At 52.0% G+C, this 18,627-nt stretch overlaps 1 protein-coding gene across 1 annotated transcript in view; it reads right to left on the reverse strand.

Moving 5' to 3' along the window:
* gas2b (growth arrest-specific 2b) overlaps positions 1–5,327 on the reverse strand; it is a 7,943-nt gene extending 2,616 nt beyond the window's left edge. Inside the window, exons 1-6 of the mRNA XM_086140519.1 lie at positions 5,276–5,327; positions 2,868–3,154; positions 2,554–2,663; positions 2,085–2,226; positions 1,480–1,543; positions 946–1,369 (exon numbers count right to left, since the gene is read on the reverse strand). Coding sequence (XP_085996645.1) covers positions 946–1,369; positions 1,480–1,543; positions 2,085–2,226; positions 2,554–2,663; positions 2,868–3,063 — 936 coding nt within the window. The 5' untranslated portion in view covers positions 3,064–3,154; positions 5,276–5,327. The remainder of the gene's footprint in view (positions 1–945; positions 1,370–1,479; positions 1,544–2,084; positions 2,227–2,553; positions 2,664–2,867; positions 3,155–5,275) is intronic.
* Positions 5,328–18,627: the final 13,300 nt, after the last annotated feature.

Below are 18,627 nucleotides of genomic sequence, written 5' to 3' on the forward strand. Positions count from 1 at the left end.
CACACACACACACACACACACACACACTCAGACCTGGAGGAGATCTTGAGAACCTCGTTGTAGATGGAGGACAAAGAGAGAAGCCCTCCTCCTCCCCAGCGGCCCAGAAGGGTTGGGCTCCTCAGGGCCCGGGGGGGCAACAGGCTGGCTCATTAGAGCCCTCACTAATGACTCTGCTGATGGAATCAATAGCATTTACTCTTTAAAAAGGACCGCGCGTGTGTGTGTGTGTGTGTGTGTGTGTGTGTGTGTCTGCGTGTGTGTCACACACTGACAACGATCATTCACATTACATAGATAGATGGATAGATAGATAGCAAGCCTGCTAACTTGCTAACTTGCTAACTTGCTAGATAGATAGATAGATAGATAGATAGATAGATAGATAGATAGATAGATAGATAGATAGATAGATAGATAGATAGATAGATAGATAGATAGATAGATAGATAGATAGATAGATAGATAGATGGACAGATGGGAGGTAGATAGATAGATAGATAGATAGATAGATAGATAGATAGATAGATAGATAGATAGATAGATAGACAAAGGCCCCTCCAGCTGTGAGTCTCTCTTCCAGGCCTAAAGTCTCCCTGAAGGTCTGGAGACTGAATACAGTCTTTGTCATCGGCCTTATCCACACCGCTGGTTGCCAGGCAACCCCGCCTCCCTGAAGGCCGCTGCTGCAGCCTTTGGAGAAAAGACATGCGGGCGGAGCTCGTCGCCATTCTCCGCTCACTAATACTCGGTTACCCGCTTCCAGAAGAAGGTCGCGGGTCAGTTAGGAGAGAAACCGGACCGGCCCGAAGGAGAAGGGAAGCGGGAAAAGCCTTCGCCGAGAACCTGCTTAGATCCTGCTGTCGCTCTGAAGGCTTCAAGGGGTTCGAGGGGTTCGAGGACCACCGAGCCGTGGCCTCTCGGGAGAAGAACCCCGAGACTTACGCGCAAGTAGAGAACTTTATCTCCGACACGGAAACGGCCTTTGGGCTGCTTCTCCACCGGGAACCTGGTCGGGCAGCTGCAGGGGGGGTTCTCCACCAGGTTCCTGACCTGCGGCGGAGGCAGAAGACACCGTTCACGCCGTCGCCCCCGGCGCCGGATTGACCCCCGCCCACGTGAAGAACCTACGATGCTGTCCAAGATGGTGCCGCCGCCAGCGCTCTTCCTCCTGGGGGGCTTTCCAGGGGGGCCGGGGGGAAAAACCAGAGGGGTTTGGGTTGATGCCGAGGGGTTGGAGGAGCTGCGGGGAGGCGGAGATGAAGAACCCGCCTGGCACCCGCCCGGCAGGGGCGGAGCCGGAACCGCGGCCTCCTCCCTCTCCAGATCTTTCTCCAGCTTCACCAGCCCAGGAGGCTCCAGCCCGCAGCTGGAGGCGGCAGGGAGAAGAAGAGGAGACGCGGGTTAGAGGACCTTCTCCGTCTTCGCCGGCGCTCGGCGACACCGACGTCCTCCTTCCCAGAGGGGGAGGGGCCTCACCTGGCCGCCATGCGTCCCAACGCCATCAGGCACAGACACACCTCCCGGGGCTGCTTCTGGAGGACTGCACTCCACGGGTGGAGGAGATGGATGGGGCCAGGATGGACGAGAGGAGTCGGGTGCGTGGAGGAGATGGAGGACAGGAAAGATGTTTGCACGGATAAATTCCTGTCTGTCTCAAGAAGGAAGGAGGTGCAAGGTGGAGGTCGCAGGTGTTTCTCCACCGCGAACGTCTCTTGGACGCAGGAGTGCCCTGAACCTTGGGCTTTATCTGGGTATGAGGGCACGAACCTCCACCTGGCCCTCCACCTTCTCCATTCACATCCTTGTTATATCATGATAGAGAATTATTTCATGGATCTCAAGACTTCTCATGACATTTTGTTCCCGATGTCAGAATACTTTTTAGTTACAATCCTGAAGGTCTAAATGCTGCAAATGGGCATCTTCTGGACCTTCATGGAGAATAAGAACAGCAGTCGTCCGACCGCCCGTCGCAATAGCGCAGTACTAACGGAGGCGAAGCGATCAGAGCCGGGCCAAACAAGGTGTCCTTCAAGATCGGACAGAACCGGGCATCGAAGAAACATCCGTCCTCCACTCACCGAGGTCCTCCGACTCGAAGAGGTGGGCCTCGGCCACGCCCATCCTGCGACACCAGTACAGGAAGTTGGCGACGTTGTCTCTGGCGAAGAACGATCCAGAGGTGGCGTCAGATCTCCAGTGAATCACTCTCCTTATGAAGGGCTGCAGTCTCACACACACACACACACACACACACACACACACACACACACACACACACACACACACAGATCAGAGCTGGATCCAGCAGCTCTCATCATCCTTAGATTCACAATGTATTCAAGGGTGTTCGGGGTCAGCGAAAGACCCAGTCCGGTTCTCGGGACCCTGGCCAGTTCTCGGATCCTGGTTCTATGACTCGGACCCTGGTTCTGTAAACCCTGGCCGGTTCCAGGATCCTGGCTCTATGACTTGGACCCTGGTTCTGTGGACCCTGGCCGGTTCCAGGACTCGGTGACCCGGGTTCTGCTGGTTGGGTGCAGCCCCCACCTGGCCACTGTTGACGTGGCTCATCTTCTCCTGCAGAAGCTGAGCCAGCTGACAGAGCAGAACTCCGTTGTCCAGGCTGTCCATCAGGGTCTGAGCGGTGAGGTCCACTCCTGCAGGCACACACACACACACACACACACACACACACACACACACTGAGTTGAGGGGTAACATGGGAACCTACAGACAATTTGAATTTGGTGTATATTGAGTCATGTGACTGGTGAGGACCAATCACAGCTCTCCCAGACATGAGCCTCCCAGCTCTTCTGGGTTGTTACACCACGTGTTCCCGCTCTTTTCTGCGTTCTCACCCATGACTCTGCTGATCCACAAGGCCAGGTCCTCCTTCATGGGCAGAAGGCTGGCGTCATGGCGACAGGGCAGCCACTGGCTGTACTCCTGAGGACTGTCCGGGCCCGGCCCGCTGCGCTGCCACCGCCGGTTCTGGACCGGGACGCCGGGGGGGGGCGGGCTCCAGGAACCAAACGGCCCCAGGGGGTCGGCCATCTTCTGCCCTCCTGACGGGGACACGTGCAGAACGTGGACCGGTTCCTAGGTCAGTTATTAAGGTCCTTTTTCCATTTCCACTGAGCACCAGCTGAAAAAGAAAAAGAAGACAGAAGAGGAGGGACAAAGGAGAAGAAGAAAGAAGAAGAAAGAAGGAGGTGGACAAAGGAGAAGAAGAAGAACAGAAGGAAGGAAGAAGCCTTTTATTGTCACCTGGAGTTCTACATTCACCATTACAGAAGCTGCTCACCCTTCATGATATGAATCATGAACTTCAATCTTTGTAGTTACTGCTAACAGTTAAGACAATACATATTTCATTATATTTCTTATTCTTCCTCCTTTCTACTATTATCCATTACTGTTATGTTTTTTACTTGAAACTCTGGCACAACAATTTCCTTCGGGATTAATAAAGTTGTTCTCATCTCATCTCATATTCCAGCACTGCACTGAAGCTGGAGCAGCTCCAGGAGAGCAGCTCCAGGAGAGCATCTCCAGGAGAGCATCTCTAGGAGAGCAGCTCCAGGAGAGCAGCTCCAGGAGAGCAGCTCCAGGAGAGCAGCTCCAGGAGAGCAGCCCAGGAGAGCAGCCCAGGAGAGCAGCCCAGGCTTCAGGGTCCTGCTCAGTCACTTGGACACGCTGGAGGAAATGGGAATCCAACCAAAGATGTTCAGCTACAAGACGACCACTCAGACCTCCTGAGACACAACAGCCCAGGGGGACAACCTTTGGATTCGACTTTTGAACTTCAATACAAGTGTGTACACACACACACACACACACACACACACACACACACACACACGTCCATAATAAATAAACACACACACAATCAACACCTAGGAACCTTGAGAAACAGTGATGAACCCCAAAGAGCCCAGCAGATCAGTGGAACACTGAGGAGCAGCAACATCTGAAGCCTCCTCATTACATGACATCACATTCCAGACGTTTAGCAGACGCTTTTATCCAAAACGACTTACAAAAATTGTAATTCAGTAACCGAAGATCCAAAGTACCAGTAGTCGTTATTCAGAAGTCACCACTTAGCCATCTTCTCAAAACCACATACATACATTCATTTCTTTGTGTTGTTGGGGTGAGGGGGCGAAGTGCCATCAGAAGGGAAGTGCTTGACATTTGGTGCTGACAGGAAAGAACAGCTTCTTTTGTGAGCAGATCCCTCAGCATCGGCCCAAACATCCAGGTGAGACTTTCACACACACACACACACACACACACACACACACACACACACACACACACACAGCTCAAACATCCAGGTGATACTTTCATACCTCTGTTCCACATGCAGGAGAGGCAAAGGTCACAGCTGCAGACACTGGCAGTCTTTGTACTCCTGAAGAGCTCTCTCACACACACACACACACACACATCTCACACACTCACACTTCTCACACATCTCACACACTCAAACATCTCACACACACACACACACACACACACACACACATGTCCATCTCAGCTCATGGTCGGTGTCCCACACCCTCTAATTGTGTTCACGGTCTCCATCTCCCTCCTGATCTCCATCCTCATTAGTGGACCTTCATCCTCATTAGTGGACCTCCTGCTGGAGGACGGCCGCCGTCACACACCGCCCAAACTGGACCGAGCATCGAGCTGCAGGAGGAACCTGACCCGACCTGACCTGCGGGACGTCTGGTGAGAAGCTGACTTCACAACCAGGTGTCAGAATGCTCCTGGGAGGAGCCGCCTCGGTGGTCCGAGGCGCAGGAGGTCATCTCCTCTGGAACAATCGCAGCTTTTGACAGAAGCTGGTCTGGTCGAGCAGATTCCAGGGACCTCAGTTTCCTGCATCGGGCGTCCTCTCTCTGCTACATGCTTGAAAGATCTAAAGAACAAGGCCTTTCCGGACACGTTCTCAGAGGAGAAGTAGCTCCAGATAAGAAATGGGTGAAGGAGGCTCACGGAGAGCGAGGAGAAACATCTCCGCCAATATGAGGATATGAGCAGAACTCCAAATCAGATCTGAAGGAGGGCTGCTGGAGACGGAAGGAGAAGGTCCAGCAGGACCACAAGAGAAGGAACCCGAGGTCTAGGGTCTCGGCTTCACACACACTGCTTTCCTCTTCGGCGGGTCCAGGACGTTCCCAGGCGCCTCGAACCAAAGTCCGAGCAGAGAAGGTCTTCAGCCGGTGAGTGGTTAGTTGGACGGATGGGTACCTACCGCAGACGGCGAAGACGGAGGTTCTCCTCGTCCTCGGACCTCCCGGTGGCGCTCGGCGCCCGACCGTCGTCCCTCTCAGCTTCCTACCCGGCAGCGCCGGAGTCTCGACCCAGGAGAGGCCCCGAGGGGGCGGGGCCAAAACACTCTGCCGGTGGGGGGGGGCTTCACAACTCCTCTGTGGTCTTCATCTGGGGTCAGAAGGTACGGCGAGGAGGTCACGGGCGGGGACTTGGAATCTCTCCTGATCATGCTGGATTCTTGCTTCCTTTGGGATGATTAGAGATCTGGTGAGATGATCTGGACTTTGTTTGGGTTCTTCTGGATGATCAGAAATCTGCTCTGATTATTAGAATCTGCCAGATCTGGTCTTGGACGACTGAGATGTTCCGTTCCATCCACTGAACTCTCCCGAATCAAAGGTGAACACCATGAACCTGAACGCAGCACACCAACACTTGGCTCATACATACTGTGTGTGTGTGTGTGTGTGTGTGTGTGTGTGTGTACGTATGTATGTATGTATGTGTGGACATATGTATGTATGAATGTATCAATGTGTATGTATGTATGTGTGTGTGTGTGTTTGGGTATCAATGTGTATGTATCTATGTGTGTGTGTGTGTGTGTGTGTTTGGGTATCAATGTGTATGTATCTATGTGTGTGTGTGTGTGTGTGTGTGTGTGTGTGTGTGTGAGCCATTGTTTAGTTGTGTATGGCTGGCTGACTGGTGCACCTGTGTGTGCCAGCAGGGGTTAAATGTCCAGGTGTGTCACGTTGGCCAATCAGGCGAGTCTTTCTACAGACAAAGCGCTGTGATCAGATGAGAGTTGGAAACGTTTGAAGACGCCTGCAGAGAAATGGGTTTTCTATTGATAAAGTGATTGATTGATTTATTTTTGGAAAGTTGAAGTCAATATGGAGTTACAATCATTGTTTTGTTTGGAAGAGTTTTTGAAAATATTTCAGTGAAGACAGAACGTACTTAAGGAATAAAGGGTCTTTCTTGGAATCTGTTGAAAACCCTGAGGCGTGTAGATGAAGTGAAATATTGAAAGGCTCGACATAGTTTGAAAACCCTTTAAAAAATCGCTGCATTTTGGAATTCTTGGAATTTCTGACTGGATTTACTGGCGTCGGCAGAACTGGACAGCAGTTCTACACCGAACAGAGGACCTGCATCTTCCCCGATGCCGTGAGTAGAGCGTCGAGGTGCACGTGGGCCGCCGTGCTCACACTTTAGTGAATGAACTTTACATTTGTGCGGGTATTTTTGGATCGAAAAGACTGATCATGCAAAAGACTTTTGGGTGGAAAGATTTCAGTTAAATTGAAAATGTCTGACTCGGAGCCCGAAGTGCAGAATGAAGCAAATGTCAGCTGCTGGGAGTTTTGACCCGAAAGAAAAATGAAATATTAGTCTAGTTAAAGCGGGGCAGGATAAGGAAACCGTGCTAAAACAAATGAAGTTGTGTGAAGGATTTTTTTTTACAGAATTTAGATATTTACAAGAATCAGTTCAGAGTTTATTTGACAGCTTGACGAGGCGCCGACGAGAGTGGCAGCAAGTCCGAGTAGCTCCGAGTCTCGTCTCATGTTCGTCTCTGTGTTGTTTTCTTAGCTTTTTCCTCTTTTATCAAACTTCTAAACTTGTGCAAGGAGTAATTTTATTCTATCCTATGAATATGGAGAAGTCTGCAGCGTTCCGGCAGCAGCAAACTTGTGTACACCAGGAATCAGCCGATTGCTCTACTCAATTGTCGGAGAGGTTCACGCAAACATCCCGAAGGAGGTGTTTTGCTCCCGGGGCTGCAGATCTGGAGTCGCTGTGAGAGCGGTGAGACCTCTTCAAAACCTCTTCAATAGGTGTCTGCAGATAGGCCAGGTCCCAACACTGGAAAACCTCATGCCTGATACCAGTTCCCAAGGAGGCACACCCAAAAGGACTCATCGATTTTAGATGGGTTGCCGTCACCTCTCGCTCAATGGAGACCCTCGAATGTGTGCTGTTGCTTAACCCACTCAAACCCCAGGTCCGGCAAGCGTTGGACCCCCTGCAGTTTGCCTACCGAGAGAATGTAGGGGTTGAGGAGCCTGATACCAGTCCCCAACAAGGCACACCCAAAAAGACTCAATGATTTTACCTCACTGAACGGCCCCAGTTTGTCAGACTGAGGGACCTTCCATCAGAAGCTGTGTCAGCAGCACAGGTGCCTCAGGGAACTGCGCTCTCCCCACTACTGTTTACCTTGCACACCACCATTTCTGCTACAACTCAGAGACTTGCCACATGCAGAAGCGCTCTGACCACACACTGTTGTTAGGTTGTATCAAGGATGGACAGGAGGTTGGTTGGGCCAACCAGCTGCACCTAAATGCCACCAAAACCACTGAAATGGCGGTGGGCTTCAGGAGAACCACACCGCCGCTGTTGCCTGTCATGATTGATGTGGAGAAGGTGGAGACAGTCTGCACTTACAAGTACCTGGGTGTAGACCTCGAAAATAAACTGTACTGGTCTGCTAATTCAGATGCACTCTACAAGAAAGGGCAGAGCAGGTTCTCCTTCCTCAGGAGGCTGAGGTCCTTCAATGTCTGCAACAAACACCTGCCAGTGTGGCCACTGTGCTCCTCTTGCTGTGGTATGCTGGGGTGGTAGCACCAGGAAGGGAGGCACTGGGCCTCCGGACAGACCGGTGAGGAAGGCAGGGTCTGTGGGGCCTCAGAGCCGGACACCTTCACCGCATCAACCGAGAGGAGAGGAGGACCCTGGACAGGCTGCATTCTATACTGGACCACGGCCGCCACTCCCTGCACACCATCTTCAGCAGGCTCTGCTCCCTGTAGGACAGGTAGGAAAGGGACTTCCAAAGGACCTCCTTTGGCCCCAGGACTGTTCAGTTGTTCAACCACACTCAGGAGTTGAGCTTAATGGACTGGATGGGCTGCATGAGCCCCCCCCCCCCCCCCCCCCCCCCCCGATTGGATTATTACTGTCACTTTTTTTTCCTGCTAAGTGATCGGTTATATGTACGCAGATGTTTGCAGTAAGTTTATGTGCATTGTGTATGTTCATTCATTTCCTTTGGGATCAATAAAGTATCTCTACTGCTACTATTAAAACATGAGTTTGGGGAGGGAGGGAGGGAGGGAGGGGGAGGGGGAGAGAGAGAGAGAGGGAGAGAGGGAGAGAGGGAGAGAGGGAGGGAGGGGGAGAGAGAGAGAGAGAGAGAGAGAGAGAGAGAGAGAGAGAGAGAGAGAGAGAGAGACTTGCAAAATACATATATTTTATTGCCTGTTTATATATTGTATAGCTATTTTATTGCCTGTTTATATATTGTCTATTTTGTACAGTTTTATATTTGTATATATTAGCTATGAGCTACAATTTGGTACAAACATCTCTGCCTCTGTGCTTCATGTAATTGTACACTGTCCTAATAAACTTCTAAACAAACAAACACTCCACAGAATTCTGATCCAACTGAAAGGGTTAGCAGAGCATTACATTACATTTGGCAGACGCTTTTATCTAAAGCGACTTACAATAGAGGACATAGGGACTGCAAATACACGAGCACAGAGAGAGACCAGCCTACTGACTCTGCTGGCTCACCTGCTCATTACTGACGTGTTACAAAGACAAAGTGAAATGACTCAATTGTTGGTCAAGCAGCGAACACTCTCCCTTCTTCCTGAAAGAGAAATACCTGTTTTTGATGGTGATGGTCTACAGTCTAGAACGTCCATGAAGGCCTTTGAGCAGCGCGTTGAAAGACACACCCCTGCCATGGATGACCGTCTATATTACTTGCAACAGTGTCCAAAGGGCCCAACCAGAAGCCTGCTCACTAGTTTTGTGCACATGGACCCGGCTGTAGGCTAGAAGGAAGCCAAAAAACAACATGAGATTCAGTTTGGAAACCGCCATCTGCCTGCATGACGAAACCCCTAAACCTGAGGTCTTACGCCCTCTTTCCACGAGGCTGTGATCACACCGTGCAAGACTTCCATGGTCCCAAAGAGCTGCAGAACTCCACCTACCTGAGACAGATTTCATCTAAACTTCCATTTTAGCCACGTGACAAAGGGTGTGTGCAACTGTGTGGAACACGCAAGACCAGAGAGTGATATACAAAGATTTGGTCGAGTCGATCGAGAGACGGGCTGGAGGATCTGGCGTTTGGAGACCGAAGCGGTCGCAGCGCATTTGAAGCCAAAAGTGTGTTAAAAGCTGAAGCTCAAACGGCGGGCCTTAAACCAACGATAGAACCGGCTTTGCGACCACAGTTGCTCGTGAATCTGATCCTAGAAAGAATGACCGGAAACTTGAACGTAAACAAAAACCAAACGTCGGTGCCTTTGAAAGTCCTCGTTTGTTTGGTGAAAAGAATCCTACCTTTGAACACTGTGAGCTGTCTGAGAGTAAACCAAACGGCGAGAGAACTGAATACCTGAAAACAAATGGAGGGCTTTGGATGTTTGATAAGGGGACGCGTGAACGGAACCTGCAAGAACAGAATGACCTGTGAGAAATGTTCTCTTTCTCGTCCGACGGCGTTGCATTTCCAGAGACAAACAAAAGGACGGCGGCCGAGGCGACCGTGTCTTACCTCCAAGTTGCGCCGTGGTGTCCGTGAAAGACGAGACGCATGCTGGCGAACGGAAAGAGCGTCCCCTCGCCACCGTACCGGTGAAAGTGAAGATGTTCTGCTCGGACAAGATCGGCCGCACTCGTGCGTTTTTGGATCCCGGTAGTTCTGCAACTTTTCGCACGGACTCACTTAAAGGAAGTGAAACACTGCGGGAAAAACGAAGGAACAAGAAAAGCCGGGCGGCAGCGGCGAGAGCTCCGGTCTGGAAATGAGTAACAAGCAGGCCGGAAGTTTCAGAAGCTCCCAGAGGTTTATACGCAAACAGAAGTGCCAGACACAAAGCATCACGTACCAAAACAAGACTCCATAAACATGAGGGGAAAATTCCCCGACTGGATGCTGACGTCGAATCGCTAATTGGAACAAATGCCGACAAAATTGTGGAACCCAGGAGGACGATGAACAGCACTGGGCCATATGCTGCTCACACACCTTTAGGACGGCTGATTCATGGGCTCGTGCAGGAAAGCACACGTGAAGTAAAGGGCACCCACACGTGCACGTGGATAATCGCATATCGGTAGCAAACTTGAGTGACTTGTTGATAAATCAACATCAGCATGATTTCCTGGAGTTGAAAATTGAGGGGGAAAAAAACAGATGTCAGTTGCAGACAAACGGTTCCCGTCAATCATGGCGGATTCTAAGGAATTGAGAGGAATTATTTAGCGTCACCTTTTAAAGAGAGCCATTATGACGATGGCAAACAATTTCCGACAGGCGCAGCAAATGGCATTGGAAAGAAACGCACAGCACCATCAGGAACACACAACCTTCTTAGAGTGTGACTGATAAGGGCGATGCAGACACGGTGCCATCTGATGAGCTGCAAGTGAAAAGGGATGTTGTCGTCATGGCAGCGATAACAAAAAAATACTACTCGTGACTTCGTCCAGTATCCTTCAAAATGGAGGAAGCTTTTCAGAGCAGCTGCGTGGATGCGGAAGCTGAAACGCACGTCAGACGAGTCAGACAAGAAAAGAAACCATGCCGAAGGCGGACCTGAAAGATTCTGATGAAAATGAACCAGATAATTGAAAGAACAAATGCATTAGGAGTTTCATTTATTGTTTTGTTTGGAAGAGTTTGTGACAAATATTTTAGTGAACAATCAAAGTACTCAATAATTTAATAATAACAATGATAATCATGATTTATCCTTTATTAATCCCCCTGGGGAAATTGGTTCTATGCCATGAAGCCATCATGGATGAACATGAGCAGGAGGCTGCAGGGCAGCAGCGAGGGCTTCGGTGTGTCGCTCAACAACACTTGGGCACACGAGGAGGAGCCGGAATCCAACCAGGAATGTTGGCTTCCAAGGACGACGGCTCCTCCTCCGGCGCCACGACGCCCCTCTCAAGGAATAAAGGGCTTTCTTGGAATCTGTTGAAACCCCTGAGGCGTCTAGATGAAGTGACTTATTGGAAGGCACTACAGTGTGTGAGTGTGTGTGTGCGTGCGTGCGTGCGTACGTGCGTGCGTACGTGCGTGTGTGCGTGCGTGCGCGTGCTTGTGTGTCTGTGTGTGTGCGCACATGAGCCCTCATGCCTATGTGTCTCAGGTGTTCCTGGAGCTTCATTTGACCTGGTCCCAGGGGACGAGGCCTGGCGTCTCCATCCTCCGGCGTGTCAGTGAATGTCAATGAGGCCCGTCTGGTCCTCTGCTCCAGGACGCTGCTCGTGGATTCAGGTGCGGTGGAACCAGCAAGCTGCCGACCGGACCCCGTAACCCGGGAGCCACAGAGTTGGTAAAGTCCCTCGGCCCCAGAAGGCGCCGGGCTCTGTGGGAGGACGCAGCGAGTCCACCGGTGACCCTGACAAGTGTCTGAAGGAGACACCGGAGCGCTGCCGTCCTGAAGGTGGCTTGATGTTCCTGAAACATTGTTTTTTTTTATTGGAAAGTTCCTCCTCTTCCTCGGGGTCTCAGAGACGAGGCGGGAGCCAGATGGAACGGGCCCTCCACAGTGTGTCTGAGGACCTGACCAGAGCATTTGGAACGGGCTCTGCCGGGGGGGCGGCTGAGGAAATGATTGAATTAAAATGATGTCTCGGCGACACGATGAGGATCGGCACACCCGTGACAGATGGCGTTACACGTTGCCGGGACAACCGAGTCCTAATCCTTTTCCTTCTACACGGCATCAGCGGGGCGGGGGGGCCGGGGGGGTCGATAATGCAGCGTGAGGCACCATGTGCCGGGAACCTCTCAAATTGGTCCCGTGGGTGGAGAAGACCCCAGGCCCTCAGATGGGGACACACTTATTAGAGACTCACAAGTGTTTTATCTTCCTGTCCCATTAAAGCACATCTCATCTGGGGCTGGGAGGACACACACACACACATACACACACACACACACACCTACTTACAAACACTGGTGACCAGAGGCAGGAGGCCTGAGGGCAGACCTGAACATCCTGCATCCACCCAGCAGGTCCTCAGGGTGTGGGTGCAGAAAATGCACAACAGATGGGTGTGTTCTCCATCTTCTCCATCTTCTCCACGTCCTCCACGTTCCCCCGGAGTCGAACCTTCACGCAGACCGTTCCTCAAAGTGCAGTACCAGCAAACGGCCAGCAGGGGGCAGTCTAGCTTTTGATCGTGAATCCGTGACGCTCCATTGAAAAGAACCCCCCCCCTTTACTGCGTGTGTGTGTGTGGGGGGGGGGGGGGCGTCTCGTGCGTTTATGTGTGTGTGGTGGGTTTGTGTGTGTGTGTGGTGTGTTTGTGTGTGCATAGGGGGGGATTCATCTGCTCCAAAGAAACAAAACCCGCCCCAGAGGAGCGGCTGGAGTCTGAAGGCGCGTCTCCGAGCGGCTCCATGGTTACCTGGCAAGGCCCGCGTGCACAAGGCGTGCACGCCCGCGCCATCCGTCTCGCTGTCCGCGGGCTGCAATCAGCGGCCTTAACCGGATTACCGCGGAGCAGTTGAGCAATGAAGCGCCGTGATGAGATTACCGGCGGACGGCCGCGTCCCTCCCGGCGGCTGTCAGCGGCCCGTCAGCACCCCCCCCCCCCCGTCAGCCGCCCCCGCACCCGCCCGTCCCCGCAGACCCGCAGACCCCGCAGACCCCCGCACTCATTAGCAGGCTTTATGAACCTCCGACACATGATGGACTGCAGCAGCCGCGGGCTGGTCGAGGGTTCGAGTCCCCGCAGGCCGCCGGACGCGCGTCACACGCACCTGACCCCGCACGCACTGACATACACGCGCACGACGGTGTATGTGTCGCGGTGTGAGTGTCTCCTGACGCGCGCATCTCTTTTTGTCGCCACTCAGAACACGAGTATCTCTGTTTCCATGGCAACCAACTCCGGTTGGAGACGTGGACAAAAGGTACAAAGCAGAAGAAAGATGGCCAAGGGCATCCACGTGACGGAGGCGCGCGCACAGATGGAACCTTCGACGCTGCTGACGTCACTTTCCTCACTTCGTCGCAGTGACGTCACGGGGTCAGACTTTTGGGACGTCGTTTCACGTCAATCGCGGCTCCGGGGCGTCGAGTGACGGGCGCGCGAAACGGACGCGTGCACGCTGCCAGGTGAAGGGCGGCGCGTCCACGTGCGGCGTGTTCGCCCGGCCCCGGGGCACGTCCATCACGGCGGCCCACCGTGCGGTGTGTGTGTGTGTTTGTGTGTGTGTTTGTGTGTGTGAGAGAGAGAGCACGGACCGCCCGTGGACGCGCCCGGCAGAGTTGTGAAATCCGGAACGTCCGGACCGTGCGTGACTCACCGGCTGCGACTCCGCAGTCTGAGTCACCGCGCGGGGCCCGGGCTCCCGCAGGTGATGTCTGCCGGACACGAGGATCACGGTGTCTCGGTCCACTCGTGAAGGGGAAATAAATCACATCCCACGCCCGTTGGAGCTTCGTTCTCCTGTCAAATGTCACGGGCGGTTTATCAGATGTTTGCTGGCCTCGCCCCCCCCCCCCCGGTATCTGCCCCCCCCCCCGTATCTGCCCCCCCCCCCGCATCCCCACGGTCAATATTTTATCACTTCCAAGACACAACACTAAATCCATGAACTGAATTCAAGCGTGTTTTGTCCGACCTGCTGCAGGAATCCTGAGGAAGAGCGAAACGAGCTCTGTGTGTGTGTGTGTGTGTGTGTGTGTGTGTGTGTGTGTGTGTGTGTGTGTGTGTGTGACTCCCTGATGGGTAAATTACAGGTTTCACTCAGACCTGCAATTATGGAAAATGGTTTAAAATGAATTGTAGTTTCCAGAGTTCCCGTCATTTTCGGAGCTGGTTGCATTTTACTCCAAAGTGACATTTGGACGAGGTGGCTTCCTCTCCGGTGGGGCGGGGGGTGTGTGTGCGGGGGCTGCGGGGGTTGCGGGGGTGCAGACATTGCTAACATCTTCATTGTGTGATCCTCCTGTCAGATGAGCTCATGGCATCAGATCCACACGAATGACTGACAGCATGAAATCAGTCCATCAGCCATTGTGTGTGTGTGTGTGTGTGTGTGTGTGTGTGTGTGTGTGTGTGTGTGTGTGTGGTCCTATTGATGATTCCATGTAGACATTTCTTTCTACAGGACCTGTGAAGCACACAGTGACAGTGACTGCAGTACTGATACTGAATGAATGAAAGACCTGATCAAAGAAATACTCTGGCTCCATCACACACACCAGCCCCCCCCCCATCAGCCCCCCATCAGCCCCCCCCACCTCTCACTTTTTAATGAGGTTTGGAGTGTTTGTCTGTGTGTGTGTGTGTGTGTGTGTGTGTGTGTGTGTGTGTGTGTGTGTGTGTGTGTTTGTGAGTCTGAAGCCATCAGTGATGGACATGAGGACAAAGGGGGGCCTCATGCTGGGATTTGTGAAATACAATCTACACCAATGTGCGCGCGCACACACACACACACACACACACACACACACACACACACACACACACACACACACACACACACATATACTCCCCGGTTCCCATCTGGTGATGGGGCATTAGTGGAAAGCCTCAATATGAGCACATGCACGTGGGTGTACATGCACAGACACACTTCACTCCAGCCCAGGTGCCTCGGCCACATTAATCCCCCCCCCCCTCGGAGCCTTGCAGCCCCCCCTCATCCTCATCCGCTCCGTCGGCACACTGGTGTTTGTGTCTGTCCATGTTTCTATCCATGTTTCAGTCCATGTTTCTGTCCATGTTTCTATCCATGTTTTTATCCATGTTTTTATCCATGTTTCTATCCATGTTTCAGTCCATGTTTCTGTCCATGTTCAGGTGCTGCAGAAAAGCAACAGGTCCCCCGCCCCCCCAGGACCCCCCCTCAATCCCTCTAATGGAGGCAGTGGTGAAAGGCAGGCCACCCCCTTGAAGTCCTCCACAACATCCGTGTGGAGAAGGGGCTCATGCACTGTGCACGTGCACGTTCAATATGGTGCATTGTGTGTGTGTGAGTGTGATCTTGAAGGCAGAGGTTCTGACTTCCTAATATTAGAGTGCTTCGCTCCTGAGCCCCCCCTCCCCTGATGACGCACATCCTGCTAGGTGAGGAAGTCGTGAGTATGTGTGTGTTTGTGTGTGAGTGTGTTTGTGTGTGTGTGTGTGTGCGCGCGTGTGTGTGCGCGTGCTGTGCGTCCAATGGTGCCGGCTGACGTGGGAGGAGGGTTCTGCTGCTGCGGTGGAGGAGCTGTAGATGTGAAGTGAGCAGAGGAGCTCCACCCCGCCCCGTCTGGAGGCTGTGGTTCTACAGCGAGGAGGAGGAGCGAAGCTCTGACGCTTCATGGAGCCATGAAGGCGAGGAGAAGGTGGAGCTGAACAAATACATCTTGTCCGGTGGGTCTGTGCCACGGGTGGAGTTCTGGGTTTGGGCTGGGGTGCCGGAACGTCTCCCGGGTCACCTGGTGGTTCCCATCATTCTTCTGAGAATTTTAATCTCCAGTGTGTGAGCCCCCCCCCCCCCCCCCCCCCCCCCCCCCCCCCCCCCCCCCCCGCCAGAGGCGCCCGGTGTGCAAATCAGGAGTTTATTTATGAGTCTGGTGCCTGGGGAGAGGGGGGGGGCGACACCAGCTCAGCCCTTCAGTCATTAAGGGGAGATTTTGGCATCTACCCCCCCCCCCCCCCCTCCCTGGGGGCCGTGGTAACAGCTGCCCCCACCCACACTGGAACAGTCATTTAAGATGCACAACATATGTGCACGCACGCCTTCAGCCTCGCCGCCATGTTCGGTGTTAGCAAGAGTGATGGTGGAGCCGTCAGAGGACACAGCCGGTGGGCGGCGCCCCGCCTCCGTCAGGGTTTGGGGGGGGGGGGGGGGGCACAGAAGGTTACGGGTCGCCTCCCTCACTTGCACGGGGACACGACAACGGTTCTGGATGGTTGGTTGTGAGAAAATACCATTTAGGGCGGCTGGTGACACGTTTATTGAGCCTGTCAAATTAACAACACACACACGCACACACACACATGCACACACAAACAGACACACACACACACACGTCAGGGGAACATGTTTTCACCTGATCCAGTCAAACCCAGCTCTCCACGTCAGCTCAGACCTGAGAAACTGTTTGACGTCAGAGGCCTGACTGCAGTGGAACGAGGAGGAGGAGAGTTCACCTCCACCCAGAGGAGCGGCAGGTCTGCTCGTTCACTCGGCAAACCAAGCATCTTTTGTTTCCACGGTCTGTTTTCATTCCTCCCTGATCTGTTCCAGCTCGGGTTCTCTGGAACGCGGTTTCCTTCCACTCGACTGCTTGCTCAGAGGCACGAGGGCATGCTAGATGCGTCTATAGGATGTGTGTAACGTGAAAATATATCACATATATGTTTTCCTTCCACCAGACTCAGAGATATGAGGGGAAGAGCAGATATAGCATGTATGTAATACACACACACACACACACACACACACACATATATATATTATGTATAGATTATGAATACATCTAGATTTTATATGCGTCTGTGTGTGTGTGTGTGTGTGTGTGTGGGTGTGTGTATGTATATGTGTATATACACTGCTCAAAAAAAAACAACCACATCCTCGATCGGAATGAATGTTCTTAGTAAATACTTTGTTCTTTACATCGTTGAATGTGCCAACAACAAAATCACACAAAAATGATCAATGGAAATCAAATGTACAAACCCATGGAGGTCTGGATTTGGTGTCAGTCTAAACGAAAGTGGAAAAACACTACAGGCTGATCCAACTTTGATGTAATGTCCTGTCAGTGTGCTTCGTTAGTGGACAGTTTGTGTGATTGACTTGGAGTTACAGCACATATGTATGTATGTATGTATAGATATATATTTACATACGTACATATGTATTGTACACACACACACACAGCTTTTCCCACTTACAAAGCATGCAGAGTTCTGTCATTTTTATCATAATACTCCTCAGCTGTGAGTGACTGCGTCTAAAACAAATCCAGTATATATATAAAAATCAGCAGTGGATCAAATACTTGTTCTCACCACTGTACGTATATATGTGTGTGTGTGTGTGTGTGTGTTTGTGTACAGGACTGTCTCAGAAATTTAGAATATTGTGATAAAGTTCTTTATCTTCTGTAATGCAATTACAAAAACAAAAATGTCTTACATTCTGGATTCATTACAAATCAACTGAAATATTGCAAGCCTTTTATTATTTTAATATTGCTGATTATGGCTTACATCTTAAGAAAACACCAAAATCCTATCTCAAAATGTTAGACTACCATGAAAAAGTAATTTTTGTTTTTTCAATTTGATAGCATAAGATAAGAACTTTATTACAATATTCTTATTTTCTGAGACAGTCCTGTATATGTGTGTAGACTGTCTATATTATATGATATGAAATTGCTCTGGTCTATTTGAGCAGATGAAGACTTTCTGGAAGGAAGAGGTCCACTGGGTTGATGTTTCTCCTCAGGAGTGGAGAAGAGACTTCTGCATTCTTCTCCAGGCCTTGGATTCAAGGACCTGGTCCGCCTTAGAAGAACCTTTGAGGAGAGCAGTGTTGGAGGCCGTTTCCATCCTTACAGAGGTGTCTTCTGGTTCTTGCAGGCTGAGTTGGGCTCCTGAATGCTGCCGCCTCCTCCTCCTCCCTCTGGCGTCCATCAGGAGGTTCTGGCGGTCGATAGGTCCGTCCGGCCGCTGGGGAACGGTCCTATTGATTTCACCGACAGGCGAGGAGGGCGGCCATTAACGCTGCACTTCCTGTGGCCTTGGAGACACTGGAAGCCTGCGGACGCTCTACGTCAGCACAGGACACGTGATCGGTGTCCATCTCACCAGCCTGGCCCCTTTGGTTTCCATGGTGATGAAACAGGAACCTCCTTCTTCGTCCGACCGGCCGGCCTTCATCGGGCGCCGCAGATTCCTCGTCCTCCTCAGATGAACCGATGGTCTCCGCCATCACTTTGCTCGGCCAGCAGGAGGCACCATCTCCGCGGGCCTGGAGGCGTCTTCTCTGCTCTCATTGGTCCCCTGGTTTTGGTGGGAAACTTGAGCGAACGGCAGGGAAGCTGTTGTGGATCTGGCATTTGGTGAGTTCAGAGAAGCAACATCTTCAAACCAGATCTTCTGATCGGAAGCCCTTGCAGAGGTCTCAACTGCTTCGTGGTAGAAGTATTGGAGGCTTCTGAGCAGGTCCAAGCTCCCCTGTCGAGGATTGTCGCGTCCCCCTTTAGATCACTAAACATTTATCACACGGCGTCATCTGGGATCATGTCTTCACCCTGTGAG

This window comes from Fistularia commersonii, chromosome 3 (genome assembly GCF_037954325.1).
Source record: "Fistularia commersonii isolate RoL2024-O1a breed Wild chromosome 3, RoL_Fcom_v1.0, whole genome shotgun sequence".
Lineage (NCBI taxonomy): Eukaryota > Metazoa > Chordata > Actinopteri > Syngnathiformes > Fistulariidae > Fistularia > Fistularia commersonii.